Raw genomic sequence first — 12,186 nt, forward strand, 5'->3', positions numbered from 1 at the left:
CCAATCCTAAGTTCATAAAGAGATACTGGCAAAGAATTGGTAAAGCACCAGAAGGTATCAAAGACATCAATAAGGCCAATAAGAAATTATTAAAGGATGTGAAAGTTGCATATTCCGCATCTAAAGAAATTCAGGTACTAAAAGAAAGAATTATACAAAGACAGCTTATCAAAAGAAGAAACGCAGTAAGGTCTAAATAAAGAGTTATTTGAGCATCACAGTACTCGTTTAAAATAAAAAAAAGAACAAGCTGATCAGAAGAATTGCATAGAGTACTTGAATGGTATTTAGTTAATACCTGGGAGGGGATAATGTAGTGATCCAGACACTTGGATGTTGGATGTATCACATATAAAAACATATTCATATTGGGATAGTGTAGTAGCTATCATCTTGTCAGTATAAAATATAGGCTATCCTTATGGACAAGACGACGGGTGTTGTAAATGAGTATTGACTACTGCTGTAATTGAGAATAAGTCTGAAGGAAATAATATAAGGCCTCAGCTATTCCAGTCAAAGGTGTCTACCGATTACTTTATTATTTAACACACAGGTTTAGCATGCATGATAGTGATTATATTTCATATGATGATATCACCATAATATGGGATACATCAGTGGACTATTATAAGCATAATTATAACTCATAAACACATTTACTTTCGATGTTAATACTTCATTGGGACTACACACATTTATATAATTAATCATACATTAATTATCCCAAGATCACGTTGCTCTGATTAAGGCTCAGATAGGATCGATTACCTGACCCCAGTCATATAATTTTCCCAATCCAAAACAATATAAATAGCAGTAGTAGTTCAGTGTAGGAACCTGGTCAAACTTTGATACAAAATCTTTCTCAATAAACAAAACCTACACAAGTTCTCACGAATCTTCGTTCCTAATTTCAAATCTTGAATTCTTCCTCTTAAAAACTTCTTCAACTTCAACCACCACAACAACGGGACAAGATTTTGAGGACAATATTTTCATCTCTGACGTCAGAGATGATTAGTGTAACAATCCCATTTTTTTTGGGGGTCAAATCCGAGTATTTTGTAAAAGTTTCAAAAAATATTGATTATAAAAAAAAGTTGACAATTGAGATAAAAATTGATAGAAAGATAAAAGTTGATATAAAGATAAATAGAGATAAAATATATAAAAATAAAACTACAAAAATAAAATATTCAATGTTAATATTATCAATGCCAATTCAAGTACAAAATATATACCTTAGTAATTAATACATGATCGAGTTGTCACTTAGGTTATATCTTTTGACTATGGCTTTGTGGAAAGGATTTATTTTTAGCCAAGTGAAGTTTCTGATAGGTTTACATTTTGCAAGGAGAAAATGGTTGATGTCCAAGATGATGATTATTGGTTCGAATTTTTCTGGTGTGGTAGTTAATGGAACGAAGAGACAGTTGCCTGTTTCTCTTGGAGTGTTCTAATATACAGCTACTGATCTATTGAACGCATCTGCTACAAGTTGTGAATGGTCAATCGTTCTGAACCAATGTTGCGGTGGGAGGGGTGATCTTTTGTCTTTAAGACTGATTATGAGCGGGTTTGTGGATGCAGACATGTTGCTATTCTCCATTCTTTCCTGGTAATATGTATGCTGATATTTTAAGTATACTTCTAGCATATTTCCTTTAAGTTCAGGCCATTTCTCCTGGTCTTGATATATCTCCATTGCTATTGCTCGGTATCCATAGTTGCCATCTGCTTCGAGAGAAAAGACTTTGGTTATATGTTTAGAAGCAATAGTAAGATTTGTTAATATTGTGTGATCGATTGGCAAGCCAAGATTGGTGATATTTTGCAAGGCTTTTTGCTCTTAAGTTGAGAATATTTGTTTTCTAGAAAATAGAGCAAAACTTGAGTGAAATAGATTTATGTAATGTATTATAAATAAATACTCACTTTTTTTGTTCTTTTGCTATTTTAATTTTTTTTGTATCTTTTTCTTTTTCAGCTTCAATGCAGTGCTCTAATGCAATCATTTTACGCTTTGTATTTTTGGGTCAGCTTTTGATGGCTTCCACTATTGTTGGACCATTAAGATCCTCAAGTTTCTGCTTGGTCATTTTTTCTAGTATGTTTTTTACTAAGTTATGTATATCTATTTGTTCTTGTTTGCTGTGTGTACTGTGAAAGCCTTCATGAACAAGCTCAAGATCATGATCAAATTGAGGCGATATGTTGTTATTTTAGCAATGTTTGCTGTTACTGTTTCTGCATTGTTAATTGTCAAGTAGTCTATATACAATTATATATTATATGAGAAAATAATGTTATAACTATTATATGTATTACCTTCTCCTTCTAGATAATCTTTTCTCCAGTGTCTTGAAATTAGAGAGATTGGAATTGTATTAAAAGTAGTGAGTGTATGATAGCATGGTAGGAGATGGTTGTAATATAAGAGTCATTTGCACTCTTTGGTTAATTTTTCAGGTATGATTGATTTTAATAGTTCTAGTTTAATTTTGACCATTGCAAAGTGGCTAATTTTTTGACAAATGTCATTTAGTTTTGTTCTGTTGACTTTGTCAAACACTGTGGTATACACACCACAATTGAGTGAAGAACAGACCCCACAACCAAACACTGGTTCCTTCTTGCTAATGAACCTGGCAAGTTAACAATCTCCAGAACTGTTACACACCAGGCACACATACACTACACACTCATACAGTGTAAACCAACCATTACACAACAGGGATTTGAATTACAGGGATTTGAATAGTAACAGATATAAACAATATTATTTTGTCTCTTTAATAAATAACACTCTCACAGTATCTACTTTTCCCATTATTGAGATACTAACCCATAAACAATCCCGAATATCTCAAACACAACTTCTGTGCTCTCTTCAAGGCACTCTGTCATTAATCTGCATTTACAATCATCAACCTATTTAATATACAAATATATTATAGCAAATAATTATAATTAGAAAACTTATTCAACTAACACATAAAATAAAATAAGATAATGCAAACTTACCAGTTTCTGATACCACTTTTTTACTTTTAGTGTCACTGTCATCAATTTACCAGAAGAGGTACCAAGAGAATGCTTGAGGGAAGCATGTGCACTTTCTGCGCAGTTGGAGGTACGATTTCCAAAGTGAGGGTATTTATAAACATACATGTTTATCCAGTTCTTCTTGTCTTTTATTTTTCTAGTAAATTATATAAAAATTACCAATTTTTTATAATTAATAAGCCATTTTTATCAAGTTCAATGGCTCTATATGTATCTTTCAAGAAATTTACTGGCAGTTTTCTCCTGATCCTTGCAATTCTCCTTTGCAAACTCGAGGTACCTATCTGCCTCTTTCTTTACTTCTTCGGGCATCTCGCACTTCAAAGCAATCTTGCCAATAAACTCTGCCAAAGTCTCCAAAAGCTCTCTCTTCTCACTGCTCTCTTCTCCCTTCATCATTGGTAGCAAGTCTTTTTTGAAATTATCTTTTATATGCTTATAGCATAAGACTTGCTTCGACTCAGAGAAAACACAGGTAATAGCATTTTGCAATGTTTTCTCATTGTCAGTTATAAACACATTAGAAAGAAGAGGTGTGTATGTGTTTGTTTGTGTTTATGTTGTTGTTGCTGTATTTCTGTTACTATTGCCTCTGTTATTGTCTTTGACATCTGGCCAAACTGCATCACAGAGACAACGAAGTACCCAGAGATAATTCTCAACCATCTCGTACTCTACCCAAGCACCAGCAATAGGGAATGTCTTCAATGTTCTACAAGATTTACCAGTTACATTACTGGTATCAGCAATATTGACAAATGTCATTCTATGGCTATTTGTCTTATATGTAGCATGGATGATTATCATCTCAGGCATTCTTTCCGCTTCCTCAATTACATTCTTGTAAACAAAGAAAACCATGTTGATTCTTTTGTCATCTGTATTATCAACAGTATAGCGGATATAGAAGTCCAGATCTTGTAAAGTGGTAATAAAACCAAATATCTCCTTTCCTTCGTAATCTTTTCCAAAGTGCTGCTTGATGTTCTCAATGTCATGACATACTACATTGGTGTATCCACATATCTTCAAACTGTTGAAGATAGTTGATACATCATTGTTATTCTCCAGATGTCTTGTTACAAGGGCCATGGCCTCAGGCGAAAGTTTTTAGTGCATAGCATATGCCCTATGATCTTCCTCAATTGGATGGTTATGTTGTGCCTTGCACAAGTGCACAGCAATTCTTCCGTCTTTTTTCTTAGAGGCATACACGAAGCATTGGCAGTCATGCTTTTGTGTATTCTTGACACGTTTTCTTTCTCATCCAGGAAGGGGGCTCTCTTTGCTGGCAGAGGTTTTTAAAGCAATCTTTACAGCCTTATAAGTGTCTCTATATTTGTCTGCATGCTTACAGATCATCTTTATGCGAGTTTCTGATGAAAACATGGTGGAAAATGCAATATTATGCGTGGCACCATATGCCTTGACAGCTTCACAAACAGCTACAGTTGAAGAAAATTGTCTTCCAATAAGAAAGATAGAATTAAACTCGGTTAAAGCAGTATCGTACTTCTTGGAAGAAGTCTCACTGACAATGACAAAGTCATTGGTGCTGTTGGTGTTATTGATGTTACTCATGTTAAATGTCAAAAAGATTATGCTGATGTTGTAGTAAAAAAGGGCAGTGATTTTATTGGCAATCCAAAGAACCATTTATCTAGTTGCTCCCCCCAAAAAAAAGGGATTGTTACACTAATCATCTCTGATGTCAGAGATGAATATCTTTTCCTCGAAATATTGTCCTGTTGTCTTGTCCATAAGGATAGCCAAAATATATATAAATAATTAAGTAATCAGACCAATAATTACTACAGTTAGTACTGTAGATAATATCTTAAAGATTGTTAAGATAATTATATCATACTGCTGGGTAAACTGTGTCAGATCGATATGGAGCTAATTTAGTAGGAAGTTCTAAAGCTCTAGTATAAAAGAGAAAAGAATAGCTAAGAGCTAAAGAAGTACGATTTATGACTTGATATCGTAATTGTAACACTGACACTAGTTAAGCAGTAAATACACTCTAATAATCAAATATAGTAAAGGAAGAAAGCCTTAAGAAACTAAGACGTAATGACAAGAGCAGATTGTGTTTTCTTATAAAAAGAAACACTTTTTATTTATAAATAAAGACAACTTATATACAGTCTCAAAGTATTTCTATACATCTCTATTATCAAATTTATATTCTTTCTATTATTTTGTATCTGAAATATCACATCACATGTCATGGTAATAATAAGGAGTTATCACAGAGTTTTTAGTGTGGTTACAGACTCAGACAACGAGCTAACCAGTGACTTGTTTAAAATAAAAAATCATTAGAACACTAAATTTTGTAGGTAATTTTCACTAAAAAAATATGCTGCTCATTACAAAAAAATGATCAAAACAAAATATTTCTTTACATACAAGAGATTCTTTCAAATTCTTATAAGTATATATATACACCTGGCTTAGGGTGAAATTGACTTACTTCCAACTCCGCTAAAATCAAAGAAGTACACCTCTGTTTTTCAAGGTTAAATAAGTTCTCAAAGACATGATCTTTAAAGACAAAAAATGAATGGAAGATTTTGTAATATGTGTTGCTTATTTATATTAAAAATTGATGGAGGTTTAATAGTTAATAGCTCCTCCATGCTTCTTCCTAACTAATATCATACGATCTTTAATGCTCAGACAAAACTTCACACAAGTACTTGCTGTGATTTCTGCCCACTCCTCCAACAAAGCAACGTCCAGTTCTTTTAGCGTGGTAGGCTGGGGTCTTTTATCTCTAACCTTGTTATCAAGGTAGCTCCACATATTCTCAATTGGATTGAGATCTGGACTTTTTGCAGGCCATGGTAAGATAGCCACATCGTTTCTTTTTTTCCACTGTTCCGCCAACTTGCTCTTATGTGGTTTGGCATTGTCTTCTTGGAGAAGGTAGGTGGTGGTGTCCTTGTCAGGAAGGGCAGCAAGAAATGGGAGATAGTTGTCCCTCAGTGTCTGGACATACATTTCTTTTGTCATGTAGTCATCTAATATAACTAGTGGGCCAACACCTCCTGCCCAAATACATCCCCAAACTGATACTGAACCACCCAACCCTTGCACTGCTGGTACCAGACAGTCATTGTCATACTTCTCATGTGGTTGGCGCCAAACATATTGCTGTCCACCTTTCTGAAAAAGGGTGAATCTGGACTCATCACTTCAGATTACTGATGTCCATTCATCATTCCAATTTTTTTGCTCCCTAACCCATTGCAAGCGTGCCTTCTTATGTGCTTCATCTAGGTAAGGCTTGGCTACAGCAACACAAGAGCGAAGGTCCATATCGTGCAGATATTTGCATACTGTTGCTTGACTGATTGAGATGTCATGCATCTCTTTAACACTGTGCATGATGGTAGCTAATGTGTCGCGTCTATTTTTTTTGCGGTGAACTTCAAATAACGAATTGCCCATGGTGATAGCTTCTTGGAGGCCCTAGGATGCTCCTTCTCAGTGCACATCTTCTTTGTCTCGTATTTTTTAATTATACAATAAACAGTTGATTGGGGTATGCCTTCTGCATGTGAAATCTCATAGGAGCTACGTCCTTCTTTATATCTTCCAATAATCATTCCTTTTTCGAAATCTGTTGTCTTATAATATGAGTTGGTAGTTTTAGCTTTATTGTTCTTTGGCATTGTGATTTGTTTTATTAGAGAGATTACAGAATTAAAATAAAAAGAAAATAGAGGATGGTCTTCTTGCATAGAAAGAAGTCATGGCGGAGTTGGAAGTAAGTCAATTTCACCCTAAGCCAGGTGTATATATATATGAACGTTAGTAGAAGCTTTAAAGATATCTATAGTTCTTTTATATTTATCAAAAAGCTGATATTGAATTGGATAAAGTATTATTCTTTAAGTATATGTTTAATTACATATAGCTGTTTGATCTAATAAAGTAGAATATAGCTAGGATGGTACCAGAAAATAATGGGAAGCTATTAAATTACTTAATAGCAGCATTAACTGAATATCATAAAAAGAAACAAGATATATATATTTTTTTATTTTTACAATCATTAAAAGATTTGGCTTGAATTTTTAGACAAAAAGTCCAGAGTTCTTTATCTTCTTCTTCTGTTTTCTTCTGCAAGTTCGATTGCTGTTTCTTCACTTACAGAATTGTCAACCATATATTCCTTAATACAATGAACAATTCTTTTACATTTATTGAAGAACTGTCAATCATTGTTTCTCCAAGCAATGTCATACCTCGTCTCCATCTCGTGTACAGAAACACAGCCAGAGAGTTCCACATGTCATTCTCTCCACAAGTCAGGCACCGTCTGCACACCTCTGCTCATTATATACTGAACAGGTATGTCTGGCAGCTGGGAAATTGGTCCAGAGTTGTTGGCCGGGACTGGAAATGCTTGGACCTCTGTTGATCTAGCTCCATCTCTTTCCCCTCCATCTTCTTGAAGGGACCAAAGAGGAATTCTCCCAGATACCAAGTCATCAATCTTCTGGTGAAGAGCACCAAACTCCTGCAGAACTTCTCTGCGAAACTCACTGTCTGCATTCTGCATGTCAGCCAACTTTCTGGCCATCAGAGGAAGTGCTCTCTGCAAAAAGATGTCAGTAGGCTCGACATCTGTTTCCACAAAAGTCTTGACTGATCTAAAACATTGACATGTAAATATATTAGAGCTATTTTTTTCACTGTATTATATATTAGTTTTTTTTTACCTCTTGAACTCAATGTATTTGGGATCATGGAATACACCATGCTGCCACAATAGGTGCCCTGGAGTTTTGCTCATCATTAACACAGAATTCTGTAGAAAAGTGATTCTTAATTGCTTCAGAAGCTCCAGAAACCCATGTGCAGCTGCGGTTTGCTGGCATGCTCCTGACAAAATCCTGTTATACCAAAAGTCTACCATTGGGAAAACCTTGCACTGGAGCGACTTGGCTGGTTTTACTTGGGCTCTTGGCAAGTAGAACTGCCCCTCAGCTGACAGAAATCCAGCTATAATACGCATCACACCTCTTGGAAGATTGGTGAGATATGCACCATTCATTGTGCTGCTATTCCAGTGAACCTGCCTTCTGATATCCGACTTGTTGGCATCACTCATGTCAGCCATTCTTGCTGATGATCCATGGGCAGCATGGGTCTTTGCTTTGAAAATGATTCCACAGGCCTTGAATGCCCTGTTGATTACTTTGAGATGGGTGGAGTAAGGCATTTCCCTGGTTGGTTCCTGCCCAGATCATAGTAACTTATGGTTGAACCATTCCTTGGATGTTTCAAAAGATGGAAACTGCTCACCATCAATATGTCATCTCCAGAAGAAATAGCATCCAAGTGCCATGAATAGACAAATCTCAACCTTGGAATTTCTCAAGCAGGCTGCAAGCTCAATTTGTCTGAACTAGTTCGTCTTTCTCTGCTTCAAGACCAAGACAAAGGCAGAGCATTCAGAAGGTCCTTCATGATCCAACATGACTGTCTGAAGGTCGGCAAATTTGGCTTTTCTTTCAGATTTGCCACAGAGCATACAAAAATGCAACAGGAGAAAAGACACCACATTTCTCAAGTCACCTCTGCTTGATCTTGAGAAATAATAGCTAACAATGCTAGAAATCTCGTTCTCTGTGGTGTACCCATCCACCAGAGTTCCAAGGCCACGGTCCTGGTGTTCAGCACAATGGGTACACTCATCATTGAACTTCATATTGTCCAACAGCTGGATACAAGCCTTGCAAGGGTGAGGGTGGTTGTTCACACTGAATTTAACTTGCTTCTGGTACATATCCACAATAGCAGCAAGATAGGCATTGCAGTTCTATACTTGATGGTTTTTCTAGTGTCTCTTCTGTGGGTTTGGTTGACAACCTAACAGAAGATAAGATAATTAATTCAATTACGTACAGAATATATCTCCAAACAACAGCAAAAAACTTACACAGTCTTTAAGAAACAAATGGAGCTTATCTCCATATACAGTGTAGCAATTTTCAAGGGGAATGCTCGAGAAAGCTTCATCACATCAATCTTTATACTTTTTTTGCTTAGAAGCATAGCTTCTCTTTGTGTTCTCTGGTCTGTTAACTTCAGCTTCGCAAAAAGTAGACACCTGGGCCTCCATTATTCTAACATTCACATCAGAGATTGCGGCAGAATAGCTAGGAGCATTTGGGTTCATTTTGAGTAGATATTAAAAGATCTGGGAAGATGAAAAGATAGCACTTTTACATGCTACTTATATTAAAGTCTTACCAGAAAATTCATTGCAATTTATTATGCTTAGTAAGAGATGACTAAGAGAAATTCCGACATTAAGATATTGCTATACATATATATGAGAAACAAGACAAGTACTTAATAAAGGAAATCTGCTTCTTCATCAATATGTTAAAGAACATATATAAAAATATAATGATAATTTTTTAGATGTGTGTAAAAAAACTGAATTTTTAATAAAGTTTTATTAGGCTGCATATAACATGGAAAAAAAAAAAATCGTGGTGACCTTTATTGAAAAGAAATAATTATTTCAGGTGGGAACCTAAGATATTGGCCATTATTCCAGCATCAGTCATTAAAAATGAACATCCAGAGAAATCTTTAGAAATCCTCACCCCTTGATAATAATAAATAATCAATTATGTATATTAGATAATATCATAAAGGCAGATCTATTTTACTGGAATAGCTGAAGATATTATTTTATCCTTCAGTCTTACTCTCAGATTCAGCAGTAATCAATACTCATTTATAACAGCTGCTTTACCCTTGACCAAAACAAATTTGTTTCAGAAAATTAGGAGAAGAATAAAAACAAAAATAATGAGAAGTCAAATTGTTATAATAAGAAATAAAAATAATATAAATAAAATATAAATTAAAATATAAAATTAGAATTAGGAGTTTGAAACTTTGTGACTGATTTAAAAGGTTGAAATCGATTGAAAAAGAGACTAGCACTGCAGCTGATAAAAGTCACAACTCACTTAATCATCTAATCTGACATGTGATGTGTTAGGTTTGTTGTAGATTATAATGGATCACTTGGCAAAAAAAATATAATGATAATAGAATAGAACAGAATATGGATACAGTAAAAGATGGTAAGCAGCAATAGTTGACAGGTAAGAAAAGAGAGAACAACCAATAGAATCGTTGTTAAAAGCGAGAGAGAGGGAAAGATGTATGAAAAGAGAATGACAAAACAGAAAAGTAATAATTGACGAGGAGACCAAAACCAACAAACAATCTTTCTAAAACCAAGGAACTAATATGTTATGTTGCAAGATGATATAAATTACAAAGAGAAGAAAACAAGAAAAAAGATACTGAAACTGGATCAAAGGATAATGGATAATATTTTATTGAATAAAATTGCTTCTCTTTTATAAACAAAGAGATTTACAGTTGATAATAGAAGTTTAGAAAAATAAAGATAGTAAAAATAGAATGATGAATAATTGATAAGGCAAGAATAAAATATATGAATAAAAATATAGTAAAAATATAACAATAAAAGTACTGATATTGGCAAGATGAATTGTGTGCATTGTAGAAAAGAAATGTTACTAGCATGGATGACCATAATTTTGAATGAGTACAATGTGGACAAATATGGTAATAAGGGAAAAGGAAAAATTATTGTGTGTTGAAGAAACAGGGAATGGAAATGAGATTTTTCCTGTGCATAGAAAAATTATCCTCTTACCACCAAGGGCACAGCACCACATCAACAAACAATTGACGTCAGCCCCTCAAAACTGAGACGACATGTCACAACAAACCACTGGACAAACCCACCTAGCAGACTGACCTTCTGGTACCGGACACCATGACATGGCCAAAAGCTGGAGTTGCTCACAACACACATGACATATGATGCATGTGTTGCTTATATTTGTGATAAATGTTGACAGGTAATATATTATCACTGCTTTTTGAGGTTTGTATGAGTTCATAGATGTGAAATAAACTCTCTTTTCCACAAGAGAGAAAAAGACAAACTCAAAAGAAAATGTAGAATTAAAGATAATAAAAGCAATAAGAGAAAAATAAGAGAAAAGCAGTACTATTGATCCATCTCGATAGACTTGACTCAATATACTTGGATAATCAAATAAGTAAAATATCAACAGCATTAAATATTAAGAGAACTTGTTTTCAGAAAAAAGACAAACAAAAAGCAATGTTAATTAAATGCAAGTATTGCGGTATTTATAGTTTGCAATTGACTTGTTGAATAATTAAATAAATAAAATTATTATAAAAAAATAGTAAAAGTTGTATAATTGATGATCTATTAAATGTGATTTGTTGTTTACTATCATTAAGTACAAATAAAATAAAATAATTATTAAGTCATAATCATGAAGATGATTATGCCTGTAAGAAAATATAATAATATTAATTCTAGGTTGATTTGTTCAGTTAAATATAGTGAGAAAATAACATATAATATGTGGTTGCGTGAAGTTATCATTAACAAGATGATGCTTTTTTATTATACTTATTGGTGTTTTGCTTTCGAATAGAAAAATTGCTTTCTATTCAGCCTTGGCCACTGTCAGAAAATAAAAAACAAATAGAATAGAATTTTTCTACAATCACAAAGAATTCTGCAACATTGCCGCACTGCCGGACAACCAAAATTTTGTTAAGTGCTGACCATTTTTACAACACTCTGTGTCAACAACTGTCACGTGTGGTATGTAACTGTGAGTAGAAGATGTACAAGAAAAGATAATTGTATATAAAAAGAGAAATTGAAAAGAGAAATTGAGGGTTTGAGTTTGATATCGGATAAATTAAGATGATAAAATAGCCTCTTTGTTACTAAATAGATCAGTTAAAGAAATTAAAAGGGAAACTAACACTAAGATAAGAATATAAATAATTTGAATGATCAGAGAAATAGTTAAACTAAAAGAAGTGAAGTAAATAATACTAATTCTAAAGAGTTAACTATAAGAAAAAAATATTTAATAGAGTAAAAGATTTAGCTAAATGGAAATTAACTATGGTAAATTTACTAAGAGATAAATAAAAGAGGAATGAGACAAAATAATAAAATAAAAGAGGATGGTCAATCTTTCA

The 12,186-nt window shown here is 33.8% G+C and overlaps 5 protein-coding genes across 5 annotated transcripts; 2 read left to right on the top strand and 3 right to left on the bottom strand.

Annotated features, from left to right (window-relative positions):
- Nucleotides 1-1,366: 1,366 nt before the first annotated feature.
- PHYBLDRAFT_70052 (hypothetical protein) lies at nt 1,367-2,276 on the top strand (the record flags this gene model as incomplete). The annotated part of the gene is made up of 5 exons (XM_018442206.1): nt 1,367-1,415; nt 1,474-1,624; nt 1,681-1,784; nt 1,994-2,113; nt 2,176-2,276. 5 exons carry the CDS (start codon nt 1,367-1,369, stop codon nt 2,274-2,276), a joined length of 525 nt encoding a protein of 174 aa, XP_018289656.1.
- Nucleotides 2,277-2,835: 559 nt separating this feature from the next.
- On the bottom strand, nt 2,836-4,164 carry PHYBLDRAFT_70051 (hypothetical protein; the record flags this gene model as incomplete). The annotated part of the gene is made up of 4 exons (XM_018442205.1): nt 2,836-2,937; nt 3,031-3,197; nt 3,303-3,482; nt 3,657-4,164. The coding sequence occupies 4 exons, from the start codon at nt 4,162-4,164 to the stop codon at nt 2,836-2,838; spliced, it is 957 nt and encodes a 318-aa protein (XP_018289657.1).
- Nucleotides 4,165-4,335: 171 nt separating this feature from the next.
- PHYBLDRAFT_70050 (hypothetical protein) lies at nt 4,336-4,728 on the bottom strand (the record flags this gene model as incomplete). The annotated part of the gene is made up of 1 exon (XM_018442204.1): nt 4,336-4,728. The coding sequence occupies one exon, from the start codon at nt 4,726-4,728 to the stop codon at nt 4,336-4,338; it is 393 nt and encodes a 130-aa protein (XP_018289658.1).
- Nucleotides 4,729-7,378: 2,650 nt separating this feature from the next.
- PHYBLDRAFT_170278 (hypothetical protein) lies at nt 7,379-9,271 on the bottom strand (the record flags this gene model as incomplete). Its single annotated transcript, XM_018436305.1, has 3 exons — nt 7,379-7,739; nt 8,918-8,961; nt 9,179-9,271. The coding sequence occupies 3 exons, from the start codon at nt 9,269-9,271 to the stop codon at nt 7,379-7,381; spliced, it is 498 nt and encodes a 165-aa protein (XP_018289659.1).
- A 1,415-nt stretch (nt 9,272-10,686) lies between these two features.
- Nucleotides 10,687-10,928, top strand: PHYBLDRAFT_147367 (hypothetical protein; the record flags this gene model as incomplete). The annotated part of the gene is made up of 2 exons (XM_018431851.1): nt 10,687-10,710; nt 10,785-10,928. 2 exons carry the CDS (start codon nt 10,687-10,689, stop codon nt 10,926-10,928), a joined length of 168 nt encoding a protein of 55 aa, XP_018289660.1.
- Between the last annotated feature and the right edge of the window lie 1,258 nt (nt 10,929-12,186).

The sequence above is a fragment of the Phycomyces blakesleeanus genome (assembly GCF_001638985.1).
Source record: "Phycomyces blakesleeanus NRRL 1555(-) unplaced genomic scaffold PHYBLscaffold_15, whole genome shotgun sequence".
NCBI lineage: Eukaryota > Fungi > Mucoromycota > Mucoromycetes > Mucorales > Phycomycetaceae > Phycomyces > Phycomyces blakesleeanus.